The following is a 10898-nucleotide window of genomic DNA, read 5'->3' on the forward strand; positions in this document are numbered from 1 at the left end:
ATCAGTATACTCAATATCAGTATACTCAATATAGAACTTCTATATAAATCATGCAAATCTTTTTCTCTTTATTTGTTCTCTTTCCTTGCGTTTGCCTCGGCCCTTTCTAATGCTGCCCTGGGCAACTGCCCCTACAGCCCATATCAAGAGCCGCTAATGAACAGAAGCATCCAAATAAAATGTAGCCGATGTTTAACGGTATACATTTCCAGGACTCTGTTTTCCTTTTATGATATTTCCAGAGATCACTCTTTGAGCTTGATGTTTTCTACCAAAGCATAAGCTGGTCTCATCAGGTTGCTGGTCACCGACCGCCTGTGCCTGTCTGCGCTCTCCTCTCCTCCTCTCATCTCTCCTGTGCCTTTGCGTAAACGCGCTCGCTGAGTGAATCAAGTCCCTCCCAGATAGAAGCTGAGAGGAACACTGCCGTCAGAGACCCTCTCCCGTTTGATGCCAGAATTTTCTTACAGCCGTTCGAAAAAATATCTTCTTTTTTTTTCTTTTCTGAAAAGAAAAGAAAAGTCCCACAGACCGTGGGAAACTTTGGATCACCGCCGCGGACTGTACGTTACGCACGAAGCCGAACCTTCAGCCGCACACCATGAAGGTAACCTTTGGCGCTCTGGTCATCACTGCCGGGGTCTGCGGCGTTCTCAGCTTCGCCTTTCTGGCGACTTCCCTCGGAACCGATTATTGGTACATCATAGAGATGAACCCAATGAACACGACCGAGTTTGAGGATATGAGCTCTCACTCGGGATTGTGGCGCATCAACGAAGGTAATCTGCGCCTTTAAACGCACCGTCCAGGAGGTCTAGTTAAATCACAGTGGAAGAATGCTGTGGCTGTTTTTTCCCTCTTTACATCCAGGAGGGAAGATGCATCCTGACTCCATTGATTCATTTGCAGCCGATTCCTCCAAATACACCGAGACCGAACTGCGCATGCTGAGTGAGACTTAAGCTTTATTTCCTCACAAACTCTCTGTGTGTTTGTGTGTGTGTGTGTGTGTGTGTGTGCGCGTTTGTTTGTAATACCTTGTGGGGGCGATTTTCCTGACATATACTACGTTGTGGGGACCAATTGCTCCTTGTGGGGACCGGAGCCTGGTCCCCACAAGGGGAAACCCTGTTTTTGGGTCAGGGGTCAGAGTTAGGGCTAAGGTATGAATTGAGTTTTGGTTGGGGTTAGGTATGTGATGGTTAGGGTTAGGAAAAGGGTAAAGGTTAGGTTTAGGTTGTAGAATTGTATTGAAGTCAATGGAAAGTCCCCACAAAGATAGCAACACAAAAATGTGTGTGTGTGTGTGGGTGTGTGTGTGTGTGTGTGTGTGTGTGTGTTTTAGCTCAATCCGTGTGTTTCCGCTCCAGGCATGCACAGAGCCATCGTGGTGATGCTGCCGCTCAGCCTGGTTCTCCTGTTGTTTGGGGGAATCTGCGGACTGGTCAGCGCCCTGGCTCGGAGCCCCGTCCTGCTCACTGGCACGGCCTGTTACTTCTTCATCAGCAGTAAGTTACGACTGAAAGAGCTGAAGCTCAACAAACTGGAACATCAACAAAAAGTTGTTTTATTCCGAAGAATAAACTACATTTCATAAGATTCTTTTCATCGTGCAGAACATGTTTCACACGTCTGTTGTTCATTTTGATGATTATGGCTCAGATCTAATGACAACAAAAGAACAAAATCAATTTCTCAGAAAATTGGAATATTAAATAATACAAATTAATGTTTTTTTAACGCATAAATTTTATGACAGCTAAGTTAGCTACAAAGGGACATTCCTAAAGATGCTAGCATTTCACAGACTGCCATATTCAAGCATATTAATAGAAAACTACGTGGAAGGAAAAAGTGTAGACAATTGTTTTGTTTTGCTTTTCTTTGTTTTTAATTTTAAAATTAAGGTCTCTGAGGTCTGGAGGAAGAATTGAGAGGAACTGAACCCAAGTTTCTTGAGGTCCAGTGTGAGGTTTCAGCAGTCAGTGATGATTTTTTGAGCCATGTCTCCTTCTGGTGTAGATCCACTGGGTTTTATCAAGTAAAGTTGAGAATCGATGAGAACACATCAAGAGGAAGATGAGAGCCAGTACTGCACTGCAGATGAGCTGAAGCCGGTTGGACGTCTTCAGCACCTCAGCAGAGCTCTGGCTTCCTGCCTCCATGTCGTACTGCGCTGAGATGATCTACCTTATGCTGCATGGCAGCAGGCCCACAGCTTTGTGTTAAAAATCCTTTCTCATCACTCTTATGAAACATTTGTAGAATTTGAGAAGCAATATTTTGAGTTTCCAGTAGCTATAAACTAAAATCATCAAAATGAACATAAATTAAGACCTGAAAATATCACGATGTGTGAAACAAATCTCTATAACATATAGTAATTCAACCTTTTTAATTGGATTTGTGATAGATAACATTTTTAGACATAATGACTAAACTGAATCGTCATAGACGGTAAAAGACAAAAATATTTTATATGGTTTACTCATTCTAACAAGCAAAACAGTGAAAATCTGCACTACAGACTAAATAACTCCAAACTAAGACTGTAGGGTTGTAAAGTTTGCACCTTGTATGATGAGAGATTCTCGCCTCATATGTCACCCTGTTGCTGTTATGGGAGCAACCAAGTTACATAAAAGCAGCAATAACACATCACAATAAGCATGAGACCAGTTCTGCTTCGCATCACTGTGGCGTAGAGTCAACAGAACAAGTCCAGCTGCTCCTAAAGGTTCTTCAGTTCGGAGCCTGGATGGAGGCTGAGAGGCTGAGAGGTCGTTAAGGTCACTGCGGTGGGGCCGGTGGAACACGTGGCTCCACGCCTCTGTTCTGCTCAGTGTTTGATGATCCAAACATGTCTCTAATGACATGAGCTGTTCTGATCACACGCCCCGGTGTGTGAAGTGTTGTATAAAGCCTCCTGTGGAGACGAGAGTACTTGTTCAAAAGGTGAAACCTGATCCCAACACCTCTGTTTAGTTCTGGTTGGTTTTCCTCCATCCATCCGTCTTCCCCATCCTAAATTTGCAAATTAATATCTTCAAATGAGTGTCCTTTGTCCGTTTGTGTAGCTGCTGTTGTTTCTCCAATCTAGAGGTCTGAACATTCCTCACTGCAGTGGTGTGTTACCCCACTGAGTGTGTGTTTGAGTGTCTTATCCTTGAAATGAATCGTTCAGAGAGAGCTGTTGGGTTTTATGTCATGCTTGGAACATATCCTTCTTAGTTTCTCAGAATCTCCAGCCACATCCTGTGATGAACTTTCCTTCTCCTTTTATTTTCTCCTTCATTAGGGTGAGTTGTGTGTTGATGTTTGAAGTGTGTTTCTCGTCCTTCAGTTCCTTCCTTGTGGGGATCTGGTCGACTCTGTGCCACAAGGTTTTAGTGACTGAATGTTTTTTGTTCCAGTGAGTGGTGAGATTCAGAGAGTTTATAGAAAACTGGGTGGTTTTCTGTCTGAATGTATGCCGGACGATGCAAAAGGATAGTTTGTTGTCATGCCATCCTCCCTTGTAAACTTGATTTTTTCTTCACTTGGTAAAGGCTTCCACTTCTTTGGCTTCGATTTTGACCAAGGTTTCATTCTCTTATCTGAACCAGTGGCTACATTTCCTGACAGTTTCCCTCTGTGAGCAGTAGAGGTGATAAAAGGACGGAACATCAAATGATGCAAACTCTTCTCCTGGATCTTGTCTCACTGTATCTGTGGCGTTGTGCCTGTAATGTGGGGAGAGGCACTGCTACGCGTTCACACAACATATTTAACAACGAATGAATTCAGTAAACATTTTAACAGTGATGTGTGGCTTTTATTTGCATTCCGGTGTTAGACTGTGAAGCTTAGGGCTACAGAGGAGACTTGTAAAAAGTGCTGGGCTGTGAAGATTTATTTAATTCAAAGAAATTAAATTAGGTGTACTCAGCAGAAAAAAGGTTAGGAAATAATTTGAGCAAGTTAGACAAGTTTTTAAAACTAAATCTGTGGATTGGTTATAGTAAAACATTTTGTGATGTGGGCAAAAACTACATTTTTGTTGGTAGAAATGGGAGGGAATCTAACTGCTGACCACTGAGGTGGATTGATCATCTTTTGAGCTTTATTCACAGCCAGAGGTACGGAAACCTCTTCACTGCTGGGTGAAGGAATGGATGTGTGACAAATGTTTGGCACCACAGAAGAGGCTGCTTCTGTGGTGCTCTGTTTTCTTGCATTGAAAGAGTTGATTTAAAGTTCCAGCACAAGCAGCGTCTCACAAAATGAAGAGAATATTCCTGGGTTATGTGATCAACATGAAGACCTCAGTCAGAACAAACACAATCAAGATGACGAGAAAAACTAACTTCAGTCTGTTCTTATGGACGGATGTGAATCTTCCACCAGGGCCTCTACCAGCCACCGGTTTGGAATATCTAACCGATTCCTACGTTTTGGTTGTAAAGTTTACTCTTACTGATCTTAACACTGTTATGTTAATGTGGGTATTTCTGGTAATCAGATTACTGTTGGACTCATAAAGCAATCTTCTGAGCTTGTGGCACACCTCGTCCAGCTTGATCTCTCCTGCCTTATGACCTCCATAAAGAGAACCTTGTGACAGACAGACACTTACCGACAAAGACTCTTTATAGTCTTCCCTTAATAGTCGGCGCATGGTGTGGAGCAGGATGGGGTGAAGGTTTGAATCCGATTACAACCTTTTTGTGAACATTTTGACCGTCTAACGTTGAGAAAGCCGATTTTTTTTGATCATCAGTTGCTACTTAGTTTAAGCTAGTATTTACTAATAACCTTTAAAGAAATACGCATAATGTGTTTAAGCATCAAAGAAAACAACATCAGAATTCAACAAAAGTTGCATTCTGATGCATTTCAAATATGCTCTTCTTGTGTTTTTATTTCTCACAAATAACTGAAAAGTATTCACCCCCCTGGGATGTTTTACCCTTTTACAAATCAATCACAATCGACAAAATGTGGCATTTTTTTTGACAAAGGAAATGGCAGATTTAATGTTAATGTGAAAACCAATTTCTACAAAATAATGAGAATTAAATAAAAACAATTAGCATTAAATAAGTGACTGTATAAGTATTCCCCCCTTCACATCAGTAAGTGGTAAAAGCAGCTCTGGCAGCGATTAGAGCTCACAGTGGATCCGTCTCAGTCAGGCTGCAGCTAAAACCGATGAAATGATGAAAACTGAAACTGAAAAAAACATTTTTGAACTGAAATAGATAAAAACAGTCATAAGTATGTCATGCTCTAAGGAACACTGAAATTATAGATGTAATATGCTTCGCTTTAGTGTTTATGGATCTATTTGTTAGCCTTTCAAATTGATGTGAAATACATTCTTTTTTTTTACCCACACAAGAAGTTTACATGATCATCTGTCGGCAAATTACGGCACTCCATCAGATAAAGTTGGAAGAAAACAACAGTTAGTCATCATTGAACAATAACTGAATACATTTTTTTGAAAATGGAATCTTCTGTTGGGTATTCATTACCCAACCAATGAATAATCATTATACAGTACTTTGATGTTTTTGAATTCTTAAACTAAAATTAATCAAAAGTATGAAAAATCTAAAACAAACAAACAAACAAACAAACTAACTAACTAACTAACTAACTAACTAACTAACTAACTAACTGACTGACTGACTGACTGACTGACTGACTGACTGACGCTTCATCCAGAATTGATCAGGATAAAGGCAATATACTTGGCTTCCAGCAGCACTATGTCATGCAATAAGAATGTCATAAAAAGTAATGAAGTTCTTTTTAATGTGCTACAATATGAATTAAAAAAAATGCACATTTTTTAGCAACCAATGCGCGATCAAACCATCAGACCGGCAGACTCATCTAACCTCTCCAGAGAGACATGATTACAGCTTGTTGGCTGCCATCATAACGGTTTCCTATTATTACAAATAAAGTCTGAGACAGTTTCCGTCAGAAAGGAGAGGAGGAAATGTTCAGCAGGGATCGAAACATTACAGGATTCAAAGGATTTGCCCTGAACTCCTGGTTTTGTGGAGCTGGTGTGGTTTCATGCTTCCTCCGTTATTTTTGTGCCATGAGGCGAATGATGCAACTACTCCTCACCAATCATCAATCACCAAGAGAAAAGAGCATTTTAAGATCCAGGAAGCAGATTTGTGTTGTGTAGACTGCAGCATAGATGTAGCCGTGTAGTTACTAGCTCTGTTTCATGCTGTTGTTACAAATGGGACTGTTGTCACAGCTTCAACATCTTTATTCCAACATGAATCTGCTGGGATCCGAACCGTTCCATTGTGGCTGTGAGTGAGAGTAAATAAGTACGAACATTCTATTCATAAAACAGATAAAAATCTTATAGTTCTTCACAAAGACAGAGCGTACAAGTTGTTGTTCTTGGACTACAACTTCATTGGGACTACAAGTAGAAAAATGGAGGACGGTGTGTTCAAGTGGTGTGGAGTGTTAGTGTTTGGTGATAAAAGTGTGTTGGAGGTTTGGTTTGTTCATCCTTATGGTTGCTGGGTTTCCAACACGGCTCGTCCTAACTGGACTGGTTTGTGTTTTCCTTTCAGATGGACGGCCACTTCCTGGTAGGTTTGTAGAAATGCCACTTCTTCCATTTTCAGATGGTTGACTGAACAGAGCTATTATGATTTATATTGTTTTAAATTGAATAAACACAAATTCTCCTCAAATTTTCTATCTTTTCTTGCGCACCAGATGCTCTTGGTAGCTAACCAAGCAATTTCAACAAACTCAAACAGGAAGTTGAATTTTTATTAATTTTTTTGTAGTCATTCTCTATAAATATAGAGAATGACTACATTCTCTATATTTATAGAGAATATAGAGTCATTCTTTATAAATATAGAGAATGACTTGGTGGGGAGGAGAAAGTATCTGGTGCGCCAGAGTTGCTGTCTGGTGCGCATAAGAAAGCATTTGGTCTTCAAGAGATACTGACTGGTTCACATGAGAAAGTATCTGCTGGAAACAAGAAAGTATTTATGTATATCACTGAATACAAATAAATGCTGCACTTTTTAGATTTGCATTAATGAAGAAAATTGAAAACAATGAATCCGTTTTTCCTTCCACCTTGTCAGGTGTTTTTATAAGATTCTATCAGGTTGGAATCCAGGCCATAATTCTGGTATTTGACAGGTAAAGGTGAACCATTTAACTTTAACAGGAATGTCAACACTTTTCTTTACATCATAAACTAAATGACTACAATCCTCCTGATAAGCACAGAGGTGATGAGTTTGACACCAGCTGATGTTAAATACTGTTTACATCCCAACAACAGAAAGCGACGTCGTACTTTTTCCCCCACCTGACAGACGTAAAGTTGACAGACCGACATGAACCCACATCGTTAGCAACTTTTGTTTCTGAAGCAGAGGAAGACAGCCAACTTCTGTCCTTCCTGTTTGCTTCCCAGCAGCGTCTTCGTCCTTTTCTCTCTTCCTCCAACTCATTGCCGTCAAGAGCATAACAATGAGACATCAGACTCGGTTCCTCATCACATCCCCCTCTCTGTTGCGCCTCAGGGTGTAATTGTAATAAAATCTTGATTAGTCACCACCCTGGGTAGCTCCACTCGCATCCACTGAAACCAGGAGCACGCTGTCAAAATTAAAACGGTTTCCAATAGCAACACAGTGAAAACCAGTTGGTCTTGCTTTCTTTCTATGTAGATAAGGGAGGCTAATATCGCACACATCAGTGCATTTCCTGTCTCTCAATATGAGATTTCTGCCAGCTTGATTCTTGTCTCTTAGATTAGCGCTCTTACTGCCAGGTCCCGGTGATGTCAGAGTCCACAAACTGATTAAAAAAGGTCTTGACTGGAGGATGTGGAGCTCCTACGGTTTTAAATGTTAAATCACATATATGGGTTATTGTGTTGATGGAATAATAAGCAAAAACCTCTAAATTAGTCTTTTTTGAAGACTAATTTAAAAATAATTTTAACGTTAAAAAAAATAAAAATCAGTATTGATTGTGTGTTAAAGTTCATTTCAGTACATAAATATTTCCCAGGTCCTGTGATACAGCACATCATGGAATAATTTGACTCTGTCTCTTTAAATTGATCCATTCCTCGACCTGATTAGCGATCTGTATCTGACCAATCGGCTTACAGCAGCGCTAGCCACGCCCACTAAATTCAATTCAAGTCAAATCAGTTCAGTCTATTATGCTACAGCTAAGCAGACAGTCAGAGCAGATGTAGCTTTTTTGGAGGGCAAAACATGAATAAAAATGATAAAAAACTTAAAGTGAACAGTTTAAATAGCAGTAGATAATGTAAACTGGAGAAGAAAATGTGGAACAGTAGTCAGTTTGTCCTTCATGCTAGGATTATAGCATCATAACTGATAGCATAGATCAGGATAAGCTACCCTCAAGAATGAGGCAATAGAGACTCTCATAATGATTACATAATCTATTAAATATATATTTCCGTGTAGACTCAGATGAATTAAAAGTCAATAAATCCACACATCACATTTGATCTCTATCAATAATATTTCTAAAAAGGACCTACCTTCTATTTGCTAAAACTTCCATAAATATTTTACAACTGAATTAATAATTCTATGGCTGCACTTTATCTGACAGTATTAATGGATCATAATGGGTCGGCCTTGTGCAGACTTTCTCATGAGAAGTACTAGATGTTTATTTGTTGCGTAGATTATCTGCTCTCTCTCAAAATAAACTTTTGTGTCTGGAAACCTAATAAAGAAATGAAATGATATTCCTCTTTTTTTTCTGCTTGCTTCCACATCCAGGCCTGCTGACTCTTTGTGGTGCGAGTCTCTACATTGTCTACTCCTACCAAGCTCTGACAGAGACGAAGCGCCTGGTGGGGCCGGAGAACCTGGCTTACATCCACACCTCCTTCGGCTGGTCTCTGGGCCTGGCCTGGCTCTCCTACGGCCTGGAGCTGCTCACCGGAACTCTGATGCTCATAGCCGCACTAAAGGCCAGGCTGCGGCAGAGAGGGACCAGTAAGGCCTGACGCTGTCTGCCGCGCCGATCCCTGAACGTCCCAAACACAAACTGAAGTGGTGTGGGCAACTTGCATTTTTATTTTATATTTTACTTTTTTGTAGGTGGTGCAAGAATTTCACAGGAACAGTGATTGAGCTGTGAACAATTGTGCCCCCTTGTGGTCCCTTCTCATTTTGGAGTTGTTGATCATGGTGTTTTATTCGAGTATACATGTAAAAAGCTAAATCTGTAAAGTTGTCCACTCTACAAACCTTTCCTCTGTTCTCATCATTTTATGAGTCCTATTTGCTGTTTTCAGTTGGATAATGAAAACAAAGTGTTGCTATGTAAAAAGTGCTAAAGGATTATTATGTAGTTTTCTCACATGTAATAGTTAAAAAATTTCCACACTGCAACATTTTTGCTGCTTTCGGACATTTCAAGACGGTTTTCACTTGATTTATATGAGTGTTCATACTTTAACCTTACTGTTGGGTTGCAACCACAAACATCAATGGATCTTTTTGGTAGTGTATGATTGCAAAGTAGTTTTTAAAAATTATGAAACTCTAAAAACTGTGCCCTCCATTTGTACTCTGCTCCCTTGAGTCGAAAATCCTGATGGTGTGATTACTGGAGACTAAATTTGTCACCCGAGAACACAAAGCCTGGTCTCTCTATGGGACCAGGCTTCGGTCCCCACATATATATATATACATATAAATTCTAAAGTAAACTAGAATTCGTATCACACAAAATGTACCTTTAAGTTTGAAATAATGCCACTGCTATGAACAAACTAGTGAATTCAGGATTGAACGATTAACTCGAGTCTCAGTGAGAAACGTTTTTAACTTTGCTTGTTTACAATGCTCTGCTCACACTGCAGTAAGTCTTGTTATTCTTTTTCATTTACAAATATATTTAAGAAAGGGCTGGATATGAGAGCAGAGTGGATTCTCGTTGCTCTCTGTTTTCATCACACGTCACGGCGGCTCTGTGCCACACTGATAGTTCACACAGCAGCAGAGAGGAAGAGGAGGGTTACGGTGAGCTTCCTTCTTCTTGTTTTTTTCTTGCTTTATTCTTGCTCGTTTCTCTTTAGTCAATGTTGATAGTTAAGTGTTGCTTACAGTTAGTTTGTTACCTTAACTGTTATATTTAATTTGAAATTAGGATTTTGTTTCTACCAAAGCAACTATAATCAACTTTTTTCCTCTACTGTTTATTATATTTTCCTTTTATTACATGTAACACTAAAATGTTATTAATGCATACATTTGTATGTAACAAAAAAAAACTACATGGGTATCTGACGTTTATGTATTGAAATGTTATATTTTATCAAAATATATACATGTTTGTGCTGTAAACACATACTGCAGTCATTTACTTAATAAAGATAATTCAACTTTTTTGTGAATGTCACCCATAGAAACTATGAAAATAAAACTGTTACAAACGAAATGGCTTGTTCGTAGAAAATTTACATTTTACAAAATGGATCATTTGAGAGACATTTGACTAACAGTAGGTTTTCACCTACTGTTAGTCAATTTGAGTTGTGAATCTCTGTACCTCCTCCAGAGTCATCATGGGTTTCTTTGCCATTAACCTTTCCAAAGTTTTATAAGGTTCTGTTTCCAATGACGGCGTATTAGGGACAATATAGGTACAAAGAAAGGGAGGGCATAAGTAAATTTCTGCCAAAACATTCTAAGTAAATTTTGAGATGAATCTCAGAAAAAAAACTGACAAATATTATTGATTTTCAAAAGTCAAAACATATTAGACTTTTGAAATTAAGAAATTTCTCTTTTTCTTTATCTAGAAATTTTCTTAGACTTTTCTTGCAAATTTTTGAATTTTCAAAC

The 10898-nt window shown here is 39.3% G+C and overlaps 1 protein-coding gene across 1 annotated transcript; it reads left to right on the top strand.

The window, feature by feature from the left end:
- The first annotated feature begins 297 nt into the window (after positions 1 to 297).
- Positions 298 to 9082, top strand: tmem235b (transmembrane protein 235b). Its single transcript, XM_007559383.2, has 4 exons — positions 298 to 779; positions 871 to 951; positions 1371 to 1508; positions 8823 to 9082. Exons 1-4 carry the CDS (start codon positions 602 to 604, stop codon positions 9050 to 9052), a joined length of 627 nt encoding a protein of 208 aa, XP_007559445.1. The 5' UTR covers positions 298 to 601; the 3' UTR covers positions 9053 to 9082.
- The last annotated feature ends 1816 nt before the right edge of the window (positions 9083 to 10898 follow it).

Source organism: Poecilia formosa, unplaced genomic scaffold (assembly GCF_000485575.1).
Source record: "Poecilia formosa unplaced genomic scaffold, Poecilia_formosa-5.1.2 Scaffold4, whole genome shotgun sequence".
In the NCBI taxonomy this organism is placed as follows: Eukaryota; Metazoa; Chordata; class Actinopteri; order Cyprinodontiformes; family Poeciliidae; genus Poecilia; species Poecilia formosa.

Excerpts from the sequence above, each read along its gene's own strand:
- tmem235b (XM_007559383.2), top strand. The coding sequence starts at position 602 with ATGAAGGTAACCTTTGGCGCTCTGGTCATCACTGCCGGGGTCTGCGGC. Across the intron at positions 952-1,370 it reads GACCGAACTGCGCATGCTGA|GCATGCACAGAGCCATCGTG; the intron begins GTGAGACTTAAG and ends TTTCCGCTCCAG. Across the intron at positions 1,509-8,822 it reads CTGTTACTTCTTCATCAGCA|GCCTGCTGACTCTTTGTGGT; the intron begins GTAAGTTACGAC and ends TTCCACATCCAG.